The sequence below is a fragment of the Cyrtonyx montezumae genome, unplaced genomic scaffold (genome assembly GCF_038088225.1).
Source record: "Cyrtonyx montezumae isolate F1298 unplaced genomic scaffold, pur_monq_1.0 scaffold_20, whole genome shotgun sequence".
Lineage (NCBI taxonomy): Eukaryota > Metazoa > Chordata > Aves > Galliformes > Odontophoridae > Cyrtonyx > Cyrtonyx montezumae.
The window spans coordinates 9,382,231-9,407,769 of NW_027071937.1; the positions used below are offsets into that span (position 1 = coordinate 9,382,231).

General features: G+C 47.1%; 1 protein-coding gene across 6 annotated transcripts in view; it reads left to right on the forward strand.

Moving 5' to 3' along the window:
• Positions 1 to 25,539, forward strand: part of EXD3 (exonuclease 3'-5' domain containing 3) — a 161,671-nt gene that overhangs the window by 38,086 nt on the left and 98,046 nt on the right. For 4 of the 6 annotated variants that reach the window (XM_065737731.1, XM_065737732.1, XM_065737728.1 and 1 more), the window contains exons 9-16: positions 5,007 to 5,173; positions 9,697 to 9,835; positions 10,210 to 10,423; positions 11,150 to 11,259; positions 12,258 to 12,468; positions 13,539 to 13,705; positions 18,259 to 18,429; positions 24,912 to 24,965. In XM_065737731.1, the coding sequence (XP_065593803.1) occupies positions 5,007 to 5,173; positions 9,697 to 9,835; positions 10,210 to 10,423; positions 11,150 to 11,259; positions 12,258 to 12,468; positions 13,539 to 13,705; positions 18,259 to 18,429; positions 24,912 to 24,965 (1,233 nt within the window). The remainder of the gene's footprint in view (positions 1 to 5,006; positions 5,174 to 9,696; positions 9,836 to 10,209; positions 10,424 to 11,149; positions 11,260 to 12,257; positions 12,469 to 13,538; positions 13,706 to 18,258; positions 18,430 to 24,911; positions 24,966 to 25,539) is intronic. The other 2 variants (XM_065737730.1, XM_065737734.1) reach the window with 2 other exon arrangements.

Consider the following 25,539-nt stretch of genomic DNA (forward strand, 5'->3'; position numbering starts at 1 on the left):
ATGGGCACCCACAGCTCTGGGCAGCAGTGCCGGGGCCTCACTGCCCTCTGAGGAAAGGATTTCCTTCTCACAACTAATCTAAATTTCCCCTCTCTTAGCTTAAAGCCATTCCCGCTATCACTGTCAGACAGTGTAAAAAGTCTGTCCCCCTTCTGCTCGTAAGCTCCCTTCAAGTGCCTGCTTGCCATTTCTGAAAGGCTCTGCCTCCATTTTTCCCATGATAGCCCTTGGTACTGCAGGAAAGAACTGTCCTATTCCTGTATACACCCCAGCTCAGCTGACCAAGCCTCAGCTTCTCATACACCAGTGCTCCAGCCCAGCTCACAGGCTTCTTGCTGACCTCTCTCTCTGGAAGTTTATCCACTTCTCATTTGCACTGAGGTGCCAAAACCAAGCCCCAAGTCTCGAAGCCAAACCCCACATCCCGTAACCATGCCCTAAATCCCCAAACCAGGCCCTGAGTCCCAGAACGATGCTCAAAGCCCCAGCTCCCACGTGTGGAGCAGAGGGCAGGACCGCTTCCCTCAGCCCCTGGCTGTGCCATGGCCAGGCTTGCTGGTCTCGAGCAGACAAGCCAGACATTTATTTTTCTTCTGGCCACCGGTTGATGGGGGGGTGCGGACCTCTGAGCAATAAAATGCACTGGTGAGATTGTAAGAGCTGCCGAGGCAGAGCAGTCCAGGCGCAGTGCTGGCCGGGGCTCACAAGCCGACGCTCCTTCCAGGTGTCCCAGGAGCACGCAGCTCCCGAAGCAGCACGATGCCTTCCCGCGCCGGTCCGGGCGGTATCATGAGTTGGGCTCCTCTGAATGGCCTCTCAGAAGAGCCGTCTCCCTCGGCTGATGGCGGGGAGACCGGGAAGCCGAGTCTCCTGATTCACAAAGGTAGTGTGAACATGCCCCAGGGAGCCCATTGCCAAGGCCGTGTTGAAAGAGAGAAGAAAGACCACTTCCCCGCCATTGATGTGGTAATGGCCTCCAGAACACTGAAGTGTGGCTCTGTCAATGACGCACTGATTGCTATCTGAAAGTCAGTCTTCGCGGATATGAATGGAGGCTATTTTGTTCTTCTTCGGTTCCTAAATTAGTGCATGTGAGCAGCCAGTGCTGGGGGAGAGAGCACGGCTCAAGTGGTGAGAAAGTCCGTCGTTCTCATGCTGCTGCCTTTGTGCGCCCGCTTCCCGAGAAGCTCCGCTCCGCAGTGCGGGTGCGACTGGCATCCCATGCCCGGGAGCGCCGCTCGGGATGCCTGCGGCTCCGATCTCCTTTCTCCGGGGTTATGGGCTGTGGTGCTGCTCGGGGTCCCTGCTCCGCACCGACGCGTTAATCCTTTCCGGGGTGTAAATGAGTTACTAACGCAGCAGCTCTCCGCATTGCACGGACGGTGCCAACTGCAATCCAGAAACGTTCAAAACAAATAAAGCAGCAGTGAAAGCACGGTAGGAGGCACCAGGGAACCTGAGGCACCTGCGGCAGGAGTGCTCCTGCCCGTCGCTTACAGCACTTCTGTCCTTCCGAGCCCACGTTTCGTTTTCCCTCTTTGCAGTGTCTGGCTCTAAAATATCCTGCTTTGCATTCTCTCTGTGCTAGAGGGACGTTTTCCTTTTGCTTCTAGCAGCGCTGGAGAACAGGGGAAATTGGCCAACACATTCAAACCTTAAATCTGACCACAAATAGTTGGTGTCACTCGTGTGAATTACTTCACTGCCCGGTAAAAGATATGGGGGAAAGTGGAGAATCCTATCAGACAGAAATGCAGCTCAGCTGACACAGATAAAGGTAACCTAGGGCTGTTGAGGGTGACTTCCAGAAAAGATATTGTGTATTTGAATTCCACGTTATTGATAACAATGGAGGAATTGCTGTGCTGTGGGTTAAGATAAGGACACTGCTCGTGTTGCTCTGTGCTGATTGTTAGGAGCAGTGTGAAGCATTTGGCTGGGGAAGAACTGGATTTACTGGTAGGTAAACTGCAACAGTCATTTTGGAAAGCTTTAATCATGAGTTATTGTTGGTGTCAGGCTTTTTTGTGTGTGCCTATGGATAAAAGAATGTGTGATATGTCTAGGGCTCGGGAAGTAAACAGTCCTCCTGGTACATATCATCTTCCCTGGCTTGGATGTGTGGCCGATGCTCATCAAACCACCACACTGGTTTTCTCTTCAAGTGTGCATGTCCTAAGAACAAAAGGCATGAAATGTCACCCCGAGTGCAGAATTTGTCCCTGCTCTGGACCCATGTCTTGTGGGACCAGTTTCCACATTCTTGTTTCTTGCAGAGCCGTTGTGGTGGAAGCCTTTCCCCTTTATAGCAGTGTCATTTTTTTCACTCAAAGAAACAACAAACAAAGCTATTTTCCATTTCAGAATGCAAGATGTAATATCTCTGGAGAGATTAACCTACTTTCCAGAGTTGTTTTTGTGGTTGAAAGAATAAATCTGTTATCATTAAAAAAAGAAAAAGATCTGCACCTCATTATTTCCAGAAATAAAACTGACAGAGAGATTTATTAACAATTGACTCTGGGTGAACTGAAGAGAGATCCAACCCCAAAGACTTTGTGTTGAAGAAAAAAGGCAGAAAGACAATGGGATGGACACAGGGGAACCTAGAAGAGGGAATTGCTCTGTGATGTTAATAAGAAAATATGTTCTTTTGGGGAAGGACTTTGAGAAGCTTTGGCAAACATGGCAGGAGTTATTCCAGCTCCCTTCCTGTCCTAGGTGCTTGGCCGAGCTCAGCTGCACAGAGCAGAGATGTGAGATGCAGTGTCAGACTGGCATGGCCAGAGCGGTCTGGGGGGAGGAATTGTAGAGGACAAAAGCTGCAGTGTGGCAGCTGATCCTTTCCTGCACTGTCCCATTGCTGTGTGCCTCCCTTTCCCTCTTCCCTCCTGCAGCTGAGCTCTGTCCTGCTGGCAATGCTCCTGCTCTGCGGCCTCCGAGGGGCAGCAGTGAAAGTCCTCCTGGGTGTACCCATGGGAGGAGATGTGTTGTGGCAAAGTGACATGGGCACAGACACAGTGCTGTCAGGTGCGCACTACCTGGGATGCCAAATGCCTGTGGCTCTCCTCCCAGGCCTATGCCCCCTCCCACACCTCTCTGGGGTTTTTGGTTTGGGTGTTGTTGTTTTTTCTTTGTTTGTCTGTTTGTTTGTTTGTTTGTTTTCCTTCCCCTTTACCTCGAGGCCATCACCAGGTTTGTTTCCTGATCTCTGCTCAGCCATCTGCTTTGAAGAAAACTTCTCACCTTTTAGTTACTGAAAGAATGTGAGGAATGAGGCCCGTGGCCCCAGCATACCACCCAGCACTGCTGGCACGTGCAGGGGAGGAAAAGCAAGGTGCCCGCAGCCCTGGGGAGCAGCCTTTGACCCTGCAGGTGCCTGGTGGGGCCGTGAAGGAGGGATGGCAGGAGCATGCACACCTGGGTACTTCATTCCTGTGGCCTTTTGCTACCCTAAAAAATACTTGCTGGTAGTGCTGGCAGCAATATAACCACATATCTGCAGAACCTGATCCACCGTGTAGAGTTTCAACTTGTTATAGCAATTAAGTTTCCTCGACAATATTAACTTCTAAGGGAGATCGGCGAGTAAATCAGTCAGCAGGATCAGGCTGGAGGAATGAGGGTCTGTGCTGGCTCCGGGACGCGTGCAGTGCTGGCTGGGCAGGAGGGGCTGCTGCCACCCCCTGCAGCTCTCCTGACTGTCAGGGTCACCATACCCTTAATATCCTTTTACAGCTGCTGTGTTGCAGCACCCTGAAGAGCATCCTGCAGGGGGGTGAATTAGAGAAAAGAGCCTTTGTGGATCTTAGTGTTAAAGTGGAGACTATTATGAGCCGTATTCATCTGCCCATAGCTGCTCCTTGGTGCCAGCGTGAGCAGCGAGCTGTGCTTCCCCACTGGATTAAGTCACAGACAGCAGTGGGTTTGTACTTGTGCCCCTGGGCTCTGAAATGTGCTCAGGCACATGCACACTGTCCACTCCCACCAGAAAACATCTGGGAATGGGGAACTTCTCAAACTGCCTTCCCCATTTGCAGGTGTGCATAACTCAGGCTTCTGCAGTGACACTTGAGATTGTGTTTGTCTGTATAAGCAATAAGCCAGTTGTCACATCCATAAGGGCCTGGAATAGACACTGATGGAGGAATATCTGCTCTGGGTACCTCGTATAATCAGTGGGGATAAAGTCAGACTTCCAGAGCAACCAATTTCCAGTCCAGGATGGGACCACTCTAAGCCCGGACCCGCTGGCTGTGCTGCTGGCGCAGGATGTCTGCACAGTGCCTGCTGCATTGTGCTGCAGAAGGGATCTGGTGCTCCTGTTTCCACACAGTGAAAACTGAGGAAAGAGCATTATCCTCACGGTGAACATCAGAGTGTACTGCTCAGGAAAGCCTTGCTGTGTCCTGCCTTGAAACCCACATGTGACTGACAAATTGTGGAGTCCCGCAAGCAAGTAATCCCCAAAGCTGGGAGAGATGGCCTTTTCCAAGACATCAGCATCCCATCAGAGCCATGTGTACACACACAGCAAGTAAATCAACCCAAAAGCCAGCCTCTCCTATAGTTACCTGCCTGATGAGCCCAAAGACCTGTACTCTCTGGTCAGTCACTGGTTCTGACAGTGCTGAATGTAATTAATGTCTGAGGTCAAACAGTATGCTGGCCACTAGTCTGGCTAAATGGCCTTGCTTTGCCCTCACTTATCTCTGCTGTGCCTGTGAATTTCACACAGATATTCCCTGAACAAATACAGTTCAGATCTGCCTTGCTATTGAGGATCCAAAGATCCCAGTGAGCTCTTGGCAGCCAGATGTGCTCTGTCTCCTGGCAGCAAGAAGAGCAGCACTTGCTGTGCTTGAATGTGAGTCCTGCAGTGCAGGGATTCCTGCTCCTTTCTGCTCTGGTTCAGGATCGCTGGGAGGATGTTATCTCCTTAGAGGGGCAAGATATTTCCACGATGGATTGCGCTGACATATTTCTTCACCTCTAATTCCTTCCAGAGCACAGTTGGAGAGAATCGATGGCTTCAGAGGCACCTGGTACAGCTGCTGCTCAGACACTGTGATTTGAACACAGTAGCAAGATGGGCACAGCGCTGCAATTTGCCCGAGGAGATGCTGCCTTCTGAAGTGGCTGATGAGCTTCAAAAGCTTGAGATCCAAGAGAGGTAAATACCTCGTTTCATGCCTGTTCAATGTAGATTACTTATCAAACAAGACTGTATTTGCTTAAAATAATCTACGAGAATGCTTCCTTGGTGAGATTGTTTTGTGAAAACTTCCTCCATTTACTGAGATCACATCTTGGCGATGAACATGCCACATTTGCTTTTCATAAGCCTGGAAGTGTCTGGAAAGGTGCATTTAGAGCTCACTCGTGAGAATTTAGAAGCTGTATGAGGTTGTTTCCTGCTATGGAGGGGTCTTTAGACTCTCTGCCAGATCACCAGCACAAATGAAATGATGTGTGTAGGATCTGAACACACATTTGCTTTATTGAGTTGTTTACATGTCTGTCTATGTTTTCCATATACTCTACATCCCCCACTGCACTGTAATCTGGTTTAATGTATTTTGGGAGACTTGTGGACAACAAAATAGTTTTAGAGTTCCTCAGCATTTCTTATTCCTATTTGTTTCCTCATTTGTCAGTGTTAAGCCAGTCTGTAGTTTTTGCTTCATCCAAAGCTCTGAAAAGTAATTGGGATTTTTGATGTTCCTAGAGGGGCTGTGTTAATTGAATTTGGGATGAAACCAGACTCTAAGGCACTAATTTGCCAAGTGATGTTAAGCTGCCCTCAGCCCCCAGTTTGTTTCTGTCCCCTTTCCTTTCTCCTTCACGATTCCCGCAGTGCAGTGTCACAGTTCCCTTCCTGCTTTGGAGCCTCATGGTGAATGCAGCAGGTGTCTGATCTCCACAGTGAGCTCAATGTGAAGGTGTACCAAAGCTTTGTAGTCCTTGTTTGGGGTCCTCTGGGTATTCTGTGCTGTGTACCTTGGAGATAACAGCCCCACATCATCCTCTTCATGCAGCAGTGTCCTAGAGCATCGCTCAGCTATGCTGTATGGAGGAAGGAGGGCTGTGTTTGGATAAATAAAGCATTACAGATAATGTGCTGAGCTTCAGTTGCTCGCTTTTTACTCACATGAGTGATGGTGTTTCTGCCACACTTCAGTGACTGCCCACAGGCATTTTAAAGCAGATCTCTAAAGTAGTGTCATGTTTGGCACCGGTTTTTTTTCTTCAGAAGATCTGCACACTACTGCAGGCTCCTACAAGTCTTGAGGAACTGCAAAGACTGCAGGTGATGCTGCGTGAGACTTCTCAGGATCTCACCCAGGAAATCTGGAACCTCAGGCTGGGTGAGGCCTGATCCCATGAGCCCAGGCTGGCAGCCTCCATGCCCATGTGTGTTCACAAGCCAAACTCCTGCAAGGCTGCAGGCTACCACAGTCCTTGGGTTAGTACTTACTGTCACTTTGCTGGTCTGTTGCAAGCAAGCAGCATTTTCTGTACTCGTTCAAGGGCAGGAATTCATCTAATTGTATTCCATGCACAAAAGAGCACCAATTCCTGAATGCTCAGTGCAAATGCAGGAGAGCTGTGGGCTGTGTGGGTTTGGTGGAGCATAGCTCAGAGCCTTGATGACATTTGAGGAGCAATCACATGTTTCCAGGTAGAGTCAGGGCTTTTGTCATAAGCAAAAGAAAAAGCAGAACCACAGTGCATTGTGTCCCTTAGGACTCCATTGTTATAGGCTTCAGTCACCTTGCTGCAGGGTGCTGGGTCTTGGCACCTGTTACATGATATCTCTGTTTTACCCTTCTGCCCTCATCTGCAAAATGTGGTATTGGTTTTGAGATTGTTTGTTTTTGTTTTTTTTTAAATCATGGAGATTGCTGTTTCTAGTTCAAAAACCTGGTGAGATTGGAGGAGAGTTTGTAGGAAAATCTTAACCACTCCCGAGAGGTAACTATTTACAGCTATGTACAGGCTGATAGCTCCTATCTTTAGCATCCATCAAACTTGGAACCAGTAGTTTGAAGGAGTAAGCTCGTGTACGGGGCTGAACTTTTCAGTGCCTGTGATGGAAATCCAAATCTGGCTGGACATGGACTGTGGGCCCATTTGGAGGAGTTGGTGGTGGCATCACATATTGCCCGTTTCGAAATTATTAAAGCCAGATCAACCATCACTACTCCTTTGGTAGCCAGTTGGAAGCTTTCATCTGAGCCCTCTTGGTGCAACAAGCAGAGGCAGGGTCTGCATGCCCTTGCTCCTCTGCTACTCCGCGTGGTCTGAGCCTTCACGTGTTACACAACATGCAGTTCCATCCAGATGATTTGGGTTCTTCCTCTTTCCTTATGCTCTTAGTGTTGAACTTTCCTACTGATGTTGTACATCAGATTTATGAACTCTACCCAATGGTTAGGATCTGTCATGAGGTGCCAGGTTAGTGCTGACCCCTCACTAGGGAGACCATATTAAGCAGAGCAAGCATGAGACCGAGCAAGGTTACCTGCTTTAACACGTTCACTGTCAGGGTTCTTGTTTTCAGCACTAGAGCACCAGGGCAAATTTCCATTCCTGGAAGAGGTGATTCTGGAAAAAGAAGAAAAAAAACCAAAAACCAACCCTGGAGCTTTTCTTAACTAAAAGATCACAGTTCTGGAGTATGGGTTGGACTACACTGCGTTAATTAGAAGGTGAATGGGTACATAATGCACATAATGTATTACTGTTTTTAATGGTGATGAACTGCAGAGGGTATCACAGATGGTTTTTAACCATTCATGTGCTGAAGTTCATGGATCTGATCTTCCTCACAGTGCAGAACTGCACAGGTTCATGTTCAGGTCCCATGTACCCTCGAGAAACATGACCCAGAATGTACTCATCCTGAAAACACTGTCTACAAAGACCCACTTCTCCAGCCAGCACATGGATTTCTTGGAGCACAGGAAACTTGTCTGTCAAGGATGTCCTTCTGCTTACATCTGATGCATTGTGGAGCTGCTTTCTTCTCCTTCCTGAAGCTTCACCAGCTGCCTGTTGGGAGCAAGGAGGTTTTTGCATGAGGTGTAATCCCTCAAAACAAAGGGGTGGTTAAAAGGAGTATGACCTAGCCACAAACTGTGCACCTTGGGAGATAATAACCAAAGAAGTCAGGAATCTCAGTGCATGCCTCTGCTCCAGGAAGCCTCAGATTTGTGCAGGTGGAGTGAAGGCATGCTGACTAACATGTGGTCTGCCATCCATGAGAAGTTGTGGCTGACAAGCAGCATCCTTTGCTACCCCAGTTTTGCTCATCCAGTTGCAATACCTGCTGCAGTAGCTACTGTAAGATTAGTGGAGCCGTGGAACCTAATAAAACTGTCTGCCTCATTTCTTGAGCTAACAATGCAGCAGGTTGCCAGAGAGGGTGTTATGCTGTAGAGGACAAGGTGGTACCTGCACATAGATGACATCATCTCTCCACTGGTTGCAGCACATGTCCCTCCTGAACTATTCCTGGAGACCTGAGACTGCACACCTTCCTTAAATATTTTACACAAATATTGACTTCCCCGTGCACACAAATGCACGGAAAGGAGTGTTTGTACAGTGAAAGCTGCTCTGCTACAAAATTAGTCACACAGTCTCCTAAACATAAGGTTAGTAAATATTTTCTCAAATAATAAACCATTTCAAGTCTCTATGGGAAAGAGACTATCCAGAAATTTGTGATATGTCCAAAATAGCTGGATATTTTTATTAGCTTCTTTCGTCTGACTGCATCATCTGGCTGAGACACTGCAGCAATACGCTGACCTTCAGCTAAAAGGCCGTTCCTGGAGACTCTGCTGTGTTTTGTAAGGAAAATGAGCTGTGTAAGATCCTGTTGTCAGCAATCAACTAGCTCGTTTCTGCAGATATCTTCCTAGCAGTCCCACGGCGTTAATGCAGACATTGAATCTCTCTGTGTGGCACATCCGAATGCCAAGGGCACATGCTGTGTGGGGTCAGCTGGCAGTGTGTTCTTGTTCCACCCGTGTGGACATTTTACAGGGAAGGGGATGGAGAAGCTGGATAGCAACAGGCAATCCCTGAATCCTTTGCTACAAAAACAATGAGGCAGACTCACCCGTTCCCTCTGGGAGCGATCTTAGCATGGAGCAGCCTGAGGTTCTCATTCTGAGCCAGTTTATGTTGTGGGGAAGTGAGAAGCTCCTGTCTGGACATGGTGCTGGTCTGAGATGTCTTTGTTATGTATTACACCATGGGAGCTAAAGGACTTCTGTGTTAACCTCAGGGGCTAATAGCTATATCCCTAAAATGTGTTACCTCTGTTAACGTGGAACAACTGCTCAGTGTTGTCATCCAAACTTCATCGGTTCTGGGAAGGAGAGCAGGGCACTGAGGACTGTCACAGGTGTTTCGGTTTGATTGTTCTCTGCTGTGGATACAATATGTGAGCATGGGGAGACCTCAAAGCACCATTTCAGTGATGAATTACAGAAATAAAGAAAGAAGGTGAGCCAGGATGCAGGAGACTGAGATTATAGGGAAGGAGAGGAAAGAAAGAGTGGAGTGTCATGGGGAAATTTAGGGCCAGGCTGAAATAGGGGGCTTAAGGCTCTCCAGGGTTCCTCCAAACCAGCAGTTCCCCTAATTGCATAGTTTAAAGCTGTTGTGTCTGCTTCTGTGCAGGGTAGAAGAGGCAATAAAAGAAGAGAATTACAAAGAGGTTAAGAAGAAGGATTATTACCAGCTTCCTATTCCACGTGCAAAAATTCACTTATTGCAGAGTTGGGAAGAGATGGTGCCGTGCTGTGAAAAGGTGCTGCAGGTGAGTGTTACTATGGTATTTACCCTGGAAGATCAGGGAGCAGAAACTGCATGATGGGCTGGTACATGGGATTGCCTGTCGGTCACTGCCATCAAACGTCTCCCTCTTCAAGTCAAGGACTGCAGTGAGGCCTAAAGGCTTGCCTGCCTGGGGAGCATGCTGGGAATTGCTGTAACAGGGAAGCCCCACAGGCATTCTTTGAGTGCACTGTGAAAGTCACTTGAGGTTAGTGTTGTTTGCACACCAGCAGAAAGACGCAGTTGTTGAAAAAACAATACTTCTATCCTAGATATCAGCTGTTTCTCAAGCTGGTTTAGACGGTTTTTAAGTGTGGACAGCCTGCAAGTGCAAGAAAGCTTTTGTCTGTGTTGCAGCCTGGGCAGATTGTTGGCATTGACATGGAGTGGAGGCCTTCGTTTGGCATGGTTGGGAAGCCCCGCGTCTCCCTGCTCCAACTCGCTGTGAGGGATGAGGTATTCCTGCTTGATTTGCCACAGCTCCTTGAGCAAGCTGAAGTGCAGGGTGAGAAAGAGAAGCTTCCCCATTTCATCCAGATGCTCTACTCAGATGCAACCATCACTAAACTAGGTAATGTGCTTCTTCCCTGCCTCACGTCCTGAAGGCAGCTCAGCTCTGTGTGAAGTGCCTAGATCCTGCTGGGGTTGTCATTCTCTCAGTCCATTTAGCATGGGATGACTTTTGTACCCTGGGTATTCAAAGACTGCCTATATAAAGAAGCAGGGTGAACAGGATTGCTGGGAAAGGTAGATGTCTCCCTTTTTTGATCTAGATTTCCAAGTTAGCTTCCCCACTCAGGCTTGGGATTGTCTTAGTTCCATACCAAACCCTGACTTGCTTCTAGCCTTCAGTGGTGTAGGGAAGCCATCTGTGCAGAGCTTTATGGATTTGTTGTCTCTGTCCTAAACCAGTCCTGCTGGACACCAACATTCTACAGCTTACCATACCTGGTTTTAGGTTCTGTTTGGAGGCCCTTGCAAAGGAATTCAAGGGGTAATTCATTATCCCACTGAAGTTCTTAGAGGCTAAAGGCTTCTTGTGGAGTTTGCTCTGTTCACCTTTCCCTGATCTGGCAAATTTTAACAAAATAGAGCTTAAACTCAGCATTTTTCATCCACTTGTTCTATCTTAGGAACAGGAGAGATGGAAGTCTGCATTGTTCTGTATGTGAACAGACTTTCTACCGAAGTTTAGATGTACATCATCAATGTTTTGTCTTCAAACTAGAAAAAGCTGCAGTGTGTTACCCATAATTGGAGTTTTTCTAATAGTTTGATTTTTTTTTCTTCTCTCCAGGTTATGGGATGTCTGGAGACCTTAGCAGTCTTGCAGCCACATGCTCTACTTTGAAAGGCATGGATATGCAATCACAAAATGTAGTGGACCTACTCACAGTAGACAAACTAGTAAGGTTTAACACATGAAAATATGGTAAATTATGTCTTCTGCCTGTACTGGTAGATCACTGGCGTGATTTCACAGCTCTGTGCTTTTGTATCCTGTATTGGCAGGGAGATGGCTGAGTGAGTGAATAGACCTTTTCTCCTTCTGACCTTCAAGGGAAATCTGATTCTGTAGCAAAACACAGAAGCATTTAGTTTTCATCAACTGAAAAGTTAGTGCTTGATGTACTAATAACATTTCATAGACTTCATCTGAGCTATAAAAAATGTAACCAAATGGAGACATAGCTCCATTCAACCAGGGGAAGGTTTTTGAACACGGGGATGCAGGTGGGTTCAGCATGGGAATTTGTTCAGCTGAGATCCAGATGTCTGTGGGTTTACACACAACAGTTCTGAGCAGTCTGCAGAATTCTTAAGGACAACCATTGCAGTGGGTAAAATTTGCTGAATACATTTAATGCTTCAAATGGGGAGGACACAGATATTTGGGACAGATAGCTTAACCTGGGAAGTGCAGCAGTATCTGAAGTACCTGCAGAAATTATTGGCTCGTTTTTATCTGAGCAGTGGCAGCTTCAGAAGGGCTGTTGCCCACTGTGCTGCAGGAAGACCTTTTTTCTGGACCCAGGAGGAGAAAGGTGCTGAACTACTGCTGTGCTTTTATCAAGTTGGTGTTCAGCAGCCTTTACAGTGGCTGAGTACCCTGCAAACCTCTGAACAGCCTCAATCACAGCCCCACTGCTATGATGCAGTGTCATCAGACAATGCACATTATTTCCTTCCCAGGAAGGATTTATTTCCAGCAAATGCGTTTGTTAAGCAAATCACCAGACACTTCATATAGACAATGCCATCCCAGCCCTTGTCTGAGACAGCGGGATTCAGTGCAGAAGGCAAGATTTAAAATGATAGGGTTGCTGTGTGTCCCCACCCACTGAAACAGGAGGTGTAGTAGCATTTGTTTTATAACCATGTGTTCTCTATCCACTCTCCATCAGCTGCAGAAGGGCTCCGTTGACTGGAAGAAGGGCGGCCAGAAGGTCGATGTGCTGCCCCCAGAGCAGAGCTGTGAGGGTGGAGGGCTCAGGCAGCCAGAGAAAGGACTCAGCCTCTTGGTGCAACACGTACTGGGAAAACCGCTTGATAAAGCAGAGCAGATGTCTAACTGGGAGAAACGGCCGCTGCGGGAGGAACAGGTCCTCTATGCAGGTCTGCTCACTGACTGTCACAAGGTGCATTTGTCCCTTAGAGGCCGTGTTTGTCTGCTGTCTGTAACCAGTGAAACCATTAAGTGTCAAATGGAGAAAATGGCTTTGCAGATTCATTCCTGTATGGAGGAGCCGGCCCATGCTCTGCCTGTCCTTCTGCAGACGTGGTTTTAATGGTTGAAGTTTAAACTGCCCAGTGATTAATTATTTCCCTTATGAAAGAATTCCTGTGCTTTGCAGATTCCGTCTGATGAAACATCATCTCAGTGGAAACTCCTCTCAATAAATGAAAGGAAGAAAGTCCACTTCCTTCTGCCTCATTTCACAGCCTTTCTGGGAAACAAATGCTGTGTTCATTTGTCATAGTGAAGCGCTTGTTAGAGCAGGGTTAAAAGTGGGGAGACATGGTGTCAGAGACTGTAGCTTAGAATCAGTACTGTGGAGGCAATGGTGGCATTTAGTGCTGATTATCCCAGAGTCAGAAGTCTGAGTCTAAATCTTTTCCCGAGGCATCAAAGGACGGCCTACTGAAGCGAACCAGCCCTTTGTTCAGTTCAGCTATCCTTGAAGTTGACACAGTTCCCACAAAAGTTAATCACCAAGACTTGTAAAACTGGCTTGGAGACTTAGCTCCCATTGCAAGGAGCAGAGGCTGCGTGGCAGTGCGTGTGGGCAGGTGATTGCAAACAGCTCAGTTATTACTTCTTAAGATATTGCATCTAATGGGGAAGTTGCCTTCCCGTAGCTGAGATGCCGTAATGAACTGTGGGCAAGCCGCTGCTCAGGAACAATGGAGAGTAAAATGGTTTGGCTGTACCTGGTGGCTTAAACAGACACACTGCAATTTGCATTAGAGCAGAGATAACAGAGGGCCTGTCACTTTTTCAGTGCCTCTGCGTTTATTTTGCGACTGTGCACTAAAAGTGCAGGGTATAATATTAGGAAGCCGGAGCTTCACAGGATATGTGCAGTCAGTAGAATTTGCAAATATGAGGATTCTTCCTTACACTGGAAATCTTCCGTTTGACTTTTGAGTGAAGCTAGCTGATGCTCATATTCTGTTTTTTCCAGCTTCAGATGCATACTGCTTGCTGGAAGTCTATGAGAAACTGTGTAAAGATCCAGAAAGCTTCAGTCTGAGCTCAGACCTGACGGAGAGCCTGGTGGGAAAACCAAGCTTAAAAGCCAGGGCAAAGAAGCAGCTGAATAAACAAGAGGTACCGTCACCTTCTGGTCAGGTTTGTAAACAGCTTCAAAGAGCTGCATGTTGCTCAAGACCCCTGTAAATCATATGTTGCTTTGTCTCTCAGTCATCATATTAGCTATGCCTGGCATGCCTGTTTGTAGTCTGTTCTCAGGACTATTGCAGCAAATGTCTTCTTTGCTCCTCCCTTTCGCTGCTAAGATGTGTTTCCTCCTTTGCATGCCTCAGTTTGGCTTTCCCTGCAGTTTTAGCTTCATCTGTCTTTGCAAAACTTTGGTGCAGATGTGTGTGGCATAGTCCAGCTAACTTTGCCAGTAGAAATGCTTCTGTGTTTCCTCATTGGCATGGGTTTGAATTCTGTAGCCTAGGTGTTGCATTAATCAGGTTTCAAAACTTTGACTTCCTCACTTTTGCTTTTTACTGGACTTGTACACTTTGGCTTCATAATGGGAATGGCCCTTTTATTGCATCTGCAGTAAAAGTCTGCTAAATTAAAAACAGTTAATCAAAAAGTCTTTCTACTGATGGTTTGTGTCTGGCCCCCAGCCTGCCACTGCACAGTCTGTGACTGTCCTCCCTGCAATGTATGCTGTGTCAGAGCTTTGAAACTCAGCTGGCAACTTGTGGCTGTGTGAATGCTTACATATTTTGGAACATTACTTGTCCTTCTCTCTTACTATCAAAGTTTTGCATTCAAAATGCAGACATCTGATTGTTTATGCAGGAGCAGAAAACAAGATTTGTTCATTAACAGACAAGACTCACTGGTCTATGTCTTTTTCCAAGTAGTCTCAAATGTGAATTCAATATTACCTTCTGCAGAATCATAGTCATTGAATGGCTCAGTTTGGAAGGGACCTTAAAGCCCATTCAATTCCTACCCCCCTGCCATGGTCTGGTTGTCAACCACCAGATCAGGTTGCACAGGGTCAAGTCCAGCCTGGCATTGAATGCCTCCAGGGATGGGCATCCAGAGCTTCTCTGGGCAGCAGTGCCAAGGTCTCATTGCCCTCTGTGCAATGAATTTCTTCCTAACAGCTAATTTACATTTCCCCTCTTGGTTTAAAGCCATCTTCCCTTGTCCTGTCAGTATCAGACTGTGTAAAAAGTTGTTCTCTTTCCTGATTATAAGCCCCCTTCAAGTGCTGCAAGACCTCAGTGAGGTCTCTCCAGAACCTTCTCTTCTCCAGGATGAACACCGTGAACTTCCTCAACCTTTCTTCCCAGCAGAGGTGCTGCAGCTCTCTGATCATTTTTGTGTCCTCCTCTGGACCTGCTTCAACAGCCCCATGTCTTTCCTGTGGTGGAGTCCCCAGGCCTGGATGCAGTACTCCATATGGGGCCTCACGAGGGCAGAGCAGAGGGGGACAATCCACCCACTTCCAGCCCCCAGTTGGTGCAGCCCAGGGTGCTGGTGGCCTTCCAGGCTGTGAGTGCACACTGCTGCTTGTGTGCAGCTCTTTGCCCACCAGGACCCCCAAGTCCTTCTCCACAGGGCTGCTCTCAAGGAGTTCTTCTCTCAGTCTGTACTCATACCTGGGATTGCCCTGACTCAGGTGCAGCACCTTGTGCTTGGCCTTGTTGAACCTCATTAGGTTTACATGGGCCCACCTTTCATGCCTGTCCAGGTCTTTGGATGGCATCACTTCCTTCTGTCATGCCAGCTGTACCTCTCAGCTTGCTGTCATCTGCTCACTGCTGAGAGTACTCTTGATCCCAGTGTGTGTGTCATTGATCAAGTTGTTCCATAGCACCGGTCCCAGGATGGACCCCCAGGGGACCCCACTTGTCACTGGTCTCTTCCTGGACACGGAGCTGCTGACCACAACGCTCTGGCTGTGGCCATCCAACCAGTTCCTTTGTCCACCATTCAAGTCTATCTTTCTCTGTTATAGAGATAAGGATGTGGTGAGGGACCATAGCAAAGGCCTTGGAGATCCAGGTAAGTGATCAGTTGCCCTCCCTTTGTCCACCAATGCAGTCTCTCCATCATAGAAGTCCACCAGATGGGTCAGGCACAGTTTGCCTCTCCAGAAGCCATGCTGGCTGTCTCAGATCACCTCCTTATCTTGTGTGTCCCTTAATATCTCTTCCAGGAGGTTCTGTTCCATGATCTTCTCAGGCACAGAGGTGAAGCTCACCAGTCTGAAGTTCCCCAGGTCTTCCTTTCTCCCTTTCTTATAAATGGGAGTAATATTTCCCTTTTTACATTCTCTGGGTACTTCACCTGACAGTCATGACTTTTCAAATACAATGGAGTGTGGTTCAGCAACCACATCAGCCAGTTCCTCCAGGATCCTGGGGTACGTGTCATCTGGCCCCATAGACTTGTACATGTTCTGCGTCTTGAGGTGGTCTCAAACTTGCTCTTCTCTTACAGTGGAAGGGATTTTGCTCCCCTCACCCCTGCCTAGAGATTCAGGGACATGAGAGGGAAGCCTAGCTGCCAGTGAAGACTGAGGCAGAGAACTCAGTAAGTACCTCAGCCTTCTCCATGTCTGAAGAAGCTCTCCCAAAATCCTCTGGGACAAATCTGAGGTTTTCCCTTGCTGCTCCCTACAGTGACAGTATTCACTGGCTTTTCTCTGTCACTCAGCAGTTCATCCCTTTCCACTGTCAAATCTAGCTTAAAGCTCTGGTAATAAGCCCAGCCAGCTTACTGGCCAGTATATTCTTGCCCCTCCTGGTCAGTTGTGTCCCATCCAACATTCACAGTCATTTGCAGTTGGGTCCCAGGTCATGGAATCCAAAGCCCTGAGTATGACAGCATCCATACAGCCATTCATTCAGCTGATCTTTTCTCCTCCTTCTGCCCAGATCCCAGACTTCAACCAGGATGACTGTGGAGAACACTACCTGAGCTCCCAATCCCTTCAACTAAGGGACTTAAAGTCTTTTGTGATGTTTCTTTATTTCCTAGTCACAGCCTCATGTGACCCAGCTTGAAGGACCGGGAGTGGATAGTAGTCCTCCAGTTTTATCATACATGATATCACACGAGATATCACAAATATGGGCTCATGGCAGTCAGCAGACCTCTAGAGAGAAGTTTGCTGTCTGTGGTTGGACACATGGTTGTTCTTGATCACAACTACCTTGCCAGTATCCTCCTTATCAAATGTATAAATCTGCAATATCCCATTAGTCAGATAGTGAAGCGCAAAGCTGCTTAGTAATTTCCTAATTCCATGGGCCCTGTGTTCATGGGAATATTGTGCATTACAACAGACCTGACTGGCTGCTGCAGGGATGGGAAAAGTTAGTACTTCAGGCTTGAATTACCTTGTGAACTCCCGGGTCATCTTTGTATTCTGTACAGTCAGATGCATTAACCAAAAGGTAGTTGGTAAAACCTGGACTGGGACTCAGAAAAGCAGACTTCTCCTGAGGGCAGCCTGCCTGACTCCAAGCTGTCTTTCTCAGTGTTTCCTTATCCACTATCTGAAGTGGGGCTAATGACACTATTCTCCTTTAGAAGCCTTTTGCGTTCTGCTGGGATGAAACATGAGAAAAAAGCTACATATGGCATAGTTAGCCCTTGAATAAACACAACTAAGAGCCAGCTGCTGCTCCTCTACATCTGTTGGAAGAGAAGCAGTTAAGTATTTTCTGACTACCTCAGCACTGAAGGGTCAACTCAATCTGCTATCACAGCACCCTGATGCCTCAGGGCACATCTATGTTCATCAGGGTCCTTCCAGGAGCTGAGGGCATCCCAGCCTCTCCACCCAGTGCTGCAGAGCTTTCAGTGTGTGTAGCAACTTCTGAGAGTGCAGCATTACATAAATTGAGCTCTGGGATCTGCCAGTTCTCACAGTCATCCCAGGTGTGTCTGAATAGTGCTCCACTGCGTTTCCATGCCCGAGTCAGCTCCTGCAGAGCTAATATGAAACGCAAGAATAGCATCACAGAAGCATAGCCCTGAGTGGCTGTACCTTTCTGTCATCCCAGCAGATTCAAGTTCCTGGAGGCAATGCTGAAACCTGGCGGCTCCTTATTAACTTCCCTTCTCTGTGCATTTACCCATTGTACTTCTGGGAGCCTCCCAAATACAAAGTCTCCAGCTGCAGGAACTCCCCCAGCAGCAGCAATATGAAAAAATAAACAGAATTCAGGCACTGTCTATTTTTAAGCTTCCAAAGATAACAAGGCTGACATGACTGCTTTGTCTACCTGTTTCTCCCTCAGTCTGCAGGTCCCCTTCCCACAGGATAACATTGGCACACTTATACTGATTGCAGTCTAATTTGACAGGGGGATAGCAGTGTGGAAGCTGTTATTTGTCTGTGTAGAGCATAGAGGCCAAGAGAAAGGCTGCAGATCCTTGCTTTGGATGACCAGGCGGCCTGCAGGTAGAGGAGTAATTCTGAGATAGCCCCACCATGTGCTGCCTCCTGCCAGGCAGTAGGTGGCCTTTGAAGGAAGGATGTGAAGGGGGAACTGGGAGTGCTGCAGAGTCAGGGGCAGTTGTAACACGTGGTTGGGAACAGCTGGGTTTGTCATGGTGGGAGGATGCAGGGAGGCAAAACACAAACATGGTGGCAATCAGCCTTCTCTGCTGCTTACAAATCCCTTGCTTTTCTGCAGCAATGTAAAGGATCTGACAAAGAGACCTCATGTCCCCCTGCTCCCATCTCCCCAAAGGAGTTCAGCGTGGTGTGTGATAACATGCTGCAGGGCCTTGGACGCTATCTCCGCTGCCTTGGTGTGGATGTCCGGATGCTGGAGAATGAGGATGACCATAGAAAAGCTGCTGAGGTCAGTGGTGTGTGTGTTTATAGCTCCCATCTGCACTCTTTGGAGCTGCTTATTGAATTGCCAGTTAGTCACTCACAGGAGCTGCAAGCACATATGGCGAGTCCCAGCTCTCTGGTTCAGCCCAAGAAGCTGTGCCATGTGGCAGCTGGTATTTACTAGTCCCTGCAGGAGTGCGTGGGCTTAGTGCTCCATTTCCAGGAGGAAGAAAGTGAGTAGAGTGTGCTGTGAACTCAAATACTTTACAAGTCTATGTGTTTGATGGAATGGAACAGAATAGAACAGTTCAGTTGAAAGTTCAAAGATCATTAAACCCAACTATCCAACAACTGGCTGACCAAAAGTTAAAGCATATTAATGAGGACATTATCCAAATGCCTTTTGAACATGGACAGGCCTGGGGCACCTCTAGGAAGCCTGTTCCAGTGTTTGACCACCTTCACAGTAAAGAATTGTTTCTGATGTCCAATCTGAGCCTCCCTGGTGCAGCTTTGTGCTGTTCCTGTGCATTCTGTCAGTGGTTATCCAGGAAAGAGACCAGCACCTCCTTCTGCACTTCCTCTCCTTGGGACGTTGTAAAGAGCAGTGAGGTCATCTCTTGGCCTCTTTCTCCAGACCAGATTAGTGAAGTGTCCTCAGTCTCTCCTCACACACATGCCTCCCAGCTCTGTTACCAGCTTTGTTGCCATCCTCTGGGTGCATTCAAGTTGTTGACAGCTGGGATGCTTCAAGTCATTAGAGGAATATAAACAGTATAAAGGTGTGACCTCAGTCTCAAGTGACTTTGATAGGGCAGTGGTGGGGTGGTTCTTTTGCAACTGGTCAGTAATTGGAGAACAAAAGTCATAATTTACTTCGGTTTCTAATGGACTACAGATTGAACTTATAGGGAAGGTATTTCCCTGCCTCATGCCTGAGTCAATAGAGAAGAAACATAATCAAAAGATGAGTGTTCATTATGACTGGAAACATTTCCATAATAGAGTGCAATGCGACTCTGGCTGGCTACCAGTTGGTGAAACGTCTCAGAGGTGATCAGCCACAAACTGCAGTGATCTGTTTAGGTAAGGAAGAGTCTGTAACATGCATGGGGACAAGAAACATTGGTCTGGACTCCCATAACTACTTTGACCCTCCGCCTTTCAGAGGAGAGACACATACTTCTTCATTTCAGACATATTTCTACTGTGCCAGAAATGGAGATATCCAGCCCACACAGTGTGTTGCTATCAAATGTGCACTGATCACCCGGCCTGGTGCACAGGATGTTTCCTCTTCAGATGTCTTTTTGGCCTCAAGACTGGGCAAGCTCTAACTTCTGCAGAAATAATTAATATCTGGTCTCTGCCAAAATTGCACAAGTCATTTAAACAAACTGGTTCTCACTGCCTCCCCCCAGAGCCCCATCTCCACTTCTCATCCTGATACCTTATCGTGCTATGGACAGGATGTTTTACATTGCTCTCTCTATGGTGACCGCACAAACATCCTGTCACTATCAAAAGCCCTTGGAGTGTTACCGTATTGCAGAGCCTTTGATCTGTGCTTGGATCAGCAAAGATAAAAATAGGCTCCTCCCATCCTGCTTTATATCTAGCAGTCTTGGTTTAATAAATGGTGCGTGTTGACCACTGTACACTCAAAAAGCAGCAAATGTTTTTGCAAAGGCCAGGATAAAGGCTTGGATCCTGGTTGCCAAACACAAGACAGGCAGTTTGGGGTTTGTCCCATACAGTTTCTGATTAGTGCCACAGGGAACACAAGTGTGCATAGAGTTGGTCTTCTTTCTTCATTAAAGTCATTTAATGAAAACGATTTGTCAGCCATGTTACACTTCTCCTTGTACCAGTAGCCTGAGTAGCCTGGCATTTGCTCCATGCTGTTCTCACAACTGCCTTTTGTCAAAGTGACTTCCAGTACTGGTAGACAGACAGGTCTTGTCCTTCACCTTCTATTATCTGAGATCAAACTTAAAAGCCTGATAGTTTTGTAGATTGTGCTTAGGCAGCTATTGATTTTCATTTTTTTAGATTAGTGCATGTGATAGCAATAGGAGTAACATTCACATGTTGCTTTGAGAAGCCCCATTCCCAGACTAGAAGTGTATTGCTTCGTATTGTGCTGCTGTTGTTGGCTAAATGTCTCATCTTGGGCGACAGTTGTCATGGCAAGTTTGTCATGTCAGGTCTGCAATCTCATGACTGACAGCACCAGGAGCCAGTGCATCCCACTGTGTGCCCATTTTAAGATTCTGTGAGAAGACATCCATTTGCATTTGGTGTATTTCATGGTGCCATTTAATTAGGACTCATCCAGAGAAGTGATTGATTAGAGCTTACATCTCCAGTGTAGACACGTGAAGTCTTTAATGCAGGAGAAATGATATGAATTCTTACTGAAATGTAAGAATCTTACTGATTATCTTATCCTTAAATCTGCTCTCATGTTCAGGGTAAAACGTTTACACACAGCCCATCATTTCAGAAACACTTGAGCTTTCGATTCAGCGGTAACAGCCTCTCTGGGAGGAGTCACCAGGGCTGGGCACTAAGTCACCTCCAGGTCTGTAGTGTTTCTGACCAGGTTGACCAGCTTGTCTTCTGCAAATTTCAATTTGCAAGCCCATTTTTTGTGCCTTCTTTGTGGATAATTGGAAGGATATGGGAAAGTATCAGTTGGGTGTGCCTCTTCTCTTGGCAGTTTTGCAGAATTTGGTGGAGCAGTGGGACTCTCCTCATACCAGCCTTAAAGGATCACCCACCAGTGTGATAACCACAGTAGGTCTTAAAACATTGCACTTCAGGAGTGGGCAGGAGTTCATACAGAAACTGTGTTTGTTTCTTAGGTCACTCATTTCTAAGAAGACTTGATGGAACCTCAGGGCCCCCTGCAGCTGAATTGTGGGTTTGTTCAGTTTTTTTAACCGAGTGTCCTCTTGGTCTTCAAAACCATCCTCATCTCTAAGAGTAACCCATGCACTGAGGCAAACGTATCTTTTGAGGTGCAATAGTATGCCAAAGGCTGGTAGAACTGGCTTCCTGCTGCTCCCACGGGGCAGAAGGTTCCCTGGCAAAGTTATGTGTAGCCCCCAAAACTTGTGCTGAGCCAGTGAGTCTGAGAGGAGGCTCCTACACGGAGCCAGGGAGAGCCTGGTCTGATTTGGAGCCAGGGGACACAAAGAGACCACATATGATGATAGAATCTAATCTCCCATCTTGTCTCATTTTGAATGTCTTTCTCTGTAGTTTTGATGTGAACCATGTTGTTGGGGTTTGCTGGTCTTTCTGCCTCCCCACCAGCATGCAGAGTGAATTCTCAGAGGGCAGATGGGGAACCTACAAAGCTCTCAGACTTCTGGTCTGCTTCAGAGATTAAGACTTAGCTTTTGATGTTGAGTCAGCAGAAAGAGAATTTCTTTGGAGATCTAGATACAAATGTTGTGTGCTTTAAGAAACAAAACTAGCTTTAGGCCATGTTACAAAATCATGCTCTACTCTTCGCAATTGGTGACTTTCAGAAATGCTGGAGAGAAGTCTAGGCTTAAAGTACCAGCACTCCAGCAAGTGTCCTGCAGCACTGGACTGAACATTACTAACTGTCTGGGATGCTGTATTTTGAGAGCCTCACACTGCAGGTCAGGGATGTCAGTCAGGATTGGGTTGAGATTTGTGAGCCACTTTTCCAATAGATCCCTGGCACTGCTGGGCCTCTGCCAATGCAGAGGGTCACAGCTTTTCCTGCACTGCTACATTGCAGTGGGAGGACTGCAGTTCCCCTCTTCAAGGACATGTCATTTTGTCCAACACATGCCTTGCAAGGGCTTGGCAGTGATTCCAAGCAGTTTCTCTTACCTCTAAATTACAAATCTGTGGCCTTGCTCTGCTGGTTTTTGAAACCTTCTTTGTCCTTAGTTCAGGATCCTTTCGGTTGTCGCAAATCCTTCTGTTGCTATTGCTGTCTTTGAAATATAGGATCAGTTCCTCCCCTCTTCTGTCTGTTGTTGCCCTTCCAGATCTCTGGAATTCATTTTGTTCATTCACCTCTGCAAGATGAAAGTTAGCTGAACAGACAGGGCTAAGTCATAATTCCAAGTTATTAGGGAGTGCTTTTCATCCCGACAGTCTAAGACTCTTCCAGAGGAAGTTGATATTATCTTTCTTAATACAACAGCTGCTCTGAAAGTATTGCCTCCTCTTTTATTATCTTGGCCCATGACATCAGAGGCACATGCTGATGGGATGGCAGCAGAGGTTGAACCTTCCCACTGATGTTCCATGACATTCTGTTGCTGTGTGACAGCTGGTGGCAGAGAGATAGTCTGAAAAATTGGTGTGTCTGACATAGACATATGGAGCAAAGTTGAGCAACTGATGGACCCTGACACCAACCCCAACATGCTGCTCAGATCCTTCTTCTCTTTCTATTTGTGGCACTGAGCATGCATCTCCCAGACAGTCCCAGTGCTGCACTTGGTGATTTCTGTCAGGGGAAGAGAAGGGAGTTGTGCTCTTTCCTCCATCATGTATCTGCTTTGGGTTCCAGTCAGATGTGTGCTATCCCATGCATTTTCTGCCTCTGCCTGCTTCTCCCAGGGATTGTTCCAGAAGCGGAAAAACATGCTGGAAGAGTTACTGCTTTTCTCCTTTTTATTTGATGTTCTTTGCTTGTCCCTGCAGAGCAATTTAGATAAGTGGATTTATCAAGCTTGAACTAATTAACCCTGGATGCAGGAAGTCAGGATGGAGTGTTTGAGCTGTGAAATCCTCAGACTTATCCAGAAGCACACATGGGCCTGCAGGAATTTCATATCTCCCTTCCCGTGTCGGCGAATGGCTGTGGTGAAGTTCTGCTGTTGCCTTACTGGACTTCTCTTGCTGACATGCATTGAGGGTGATTTGTTGGCAGGGCCATTCTGTAAGCCAGGCTGCTTGCAGCAGCATCGTGTGCAGGAAGGGTTGTCCAGGGCTCCTATTTCTAGAGGCTCTTTTCCTTTACTTGTGAGAGAGGGTTGATTTTGAAAGAAATTCAGTAATTTTGCCTGTAGGAAGATGCTTTAGAAGCTTTGCCAGTTGCTTTCTCTGTGCAGAACTGGCAGAAAAAGCAGTGACTTCATATAAGAAAAGAGAAAAGAGGCTACCTGAAAGGTCAGGATAGGAACAAAATGGTTGCTCCTTTTGCTGCAAGGGGAGTTTGTGCCTTGGGAGCATTCTCACCCTCATTTCACATGGCCGTGGGTCAGGTGGGTCTTAAGAGAAGAGCTGTCCAAGAGCTGACTTTGTAAAATCTCAGTCTGTTATTCGTCGGCGATCCCTGGCTGCACTCAGTGCTGTCAGAATGCCTGGGAAGTGCATCAAGGCTCAGATCCCCAGTGTGTATCCCTCTGCCAGGGTTACACATTGGTCCAGAGAGAGCTTCTGAGGCGGATCCAGAAGAGAGACCTCCGTGACACACATCTGGAAGTAGTGAAAAACACAAGGGCTTCCAGCAGAATGGAAGCCAGAGAAGAGAAAACCTCGTGCCTACCTCCAAGTGCCAATGTCTTGTCAGCACCAGCAGAGCAGAAGTACTGGTTCACATGGGAACCCATCTATTCCTGTGGCCACAAAATGATTCCTCTGCTAGAGGAGAGGACAAAGAAGTGGGAGGGAGCGATGTCATTTAAGCACACAAAGATCAGCCAGACTTTCATCTCTGTGAAGAACTGCGGTTCCAGATTTAGTATCTTCTCTTGGCACCAAACCATCTGAATGTTTCTCTTACTCTATTGCAAAGGTTGTGAGCATGGATGAGACCCCTGCTCACTGAGAGCAGAGCTTTCCCCTGATAAAAGCACAGGATTGCAACCAGGAAGGGACAAGCTGTCATGGGGATGTTCTTCATAGCCTTGAAAGCATGCAGAATTGTGGGCTGCTGGGAGAATAGCACCATGAGATGAGAATATCATGGAGGGGTGGAGTGAACATAATTCTGTGAGTGTCCGTGAAGATCACAGATGCATACAATGGTTTTTTTTATTATTTTTTTCTCTGTTTTTTCTTTTTTTTTTTTCTTCTGGGATTACCTGTTCTTCCTTTCTCGCCTCTATATTTCGTTGAGAGCAGAAACACACTGGGGGAACAGAAGTGGTCTGGGTTAAGGCAGTAAAAAAAAAAAAAGAAAGAAAACTTTTTGATAGGATTATTTCAAGGTGGATCCAATCCCTGGGCCATCTGCAATGCAGATGCACAAGAAGCTGTTCCAGCACATGTGAGACAGGCGGGGGTTGGCAGGGAGGGGACGTGTACTGAGCAAGTGATACCTTAAGCTGCTGTTGCTGTCAAAAGCATCTTGCTGAACTGGGCCCAGATCCTCTTGGCCTAGTGCACGTCCAAATGCAGAGAAGGAGCCCATATCACCAGCTGATGCTCTCTCTGTTCTGACTGAATCCAGTGTTAGCTTCAGCCCACGTTCCTTACAATTTGTACTGTTTGGTTTTTTTTTTTCAGATTGCCAGACAAGAGGGAAGAGTCATTTTAACCTCTGGACTCCCATATCAGACTGTAAGTGTTCAGAGCTTCTGGCATTTCTGTGGTATTGTACTGTTGTGTGGTGTGGGATGAGCACAGTAAAGAAGAGGACCAGTCTGATGAGAAAGCAATTGCTGTTTTGGCTTTTGGATGTTTCCTGCACTAAGAACTACATACAGTGCCTTGTGAGGCTTGCTGTTGTCTCTGGGTAGCCAAAGGCTGGGCTGAGAAGTTTTCTACACACAACATGTCATCAGAGGGGAGTGCAATTGACCTCCCTTAAGGAAACTAAAAAAATAAAAAATCAAGCCTTGCCATCTCAGAATGAAGTGCTTCTGTTTGGCCTCACTGGCAGGTGAAGGCCAGCTCAGTTCACATGCCTTTTATCACAGAGATTCTTGTTTACTGCCTGGCTCCACACTGACAGTTTCAACACTTGGAGACTTCCTTCAGGCTTGGAAGGGAGAATGGAAGCCACCAAGCGTGGGGTCCTGGTGGACGCCGTGAAGGATTTTTCTTTCTATAGATACACAGGAGAAAAAAAAAAGCCAAACCCAACCTTGCCCTCAGATGTTCAGAGCCCTTCATGAGATACACTTTGAAACAG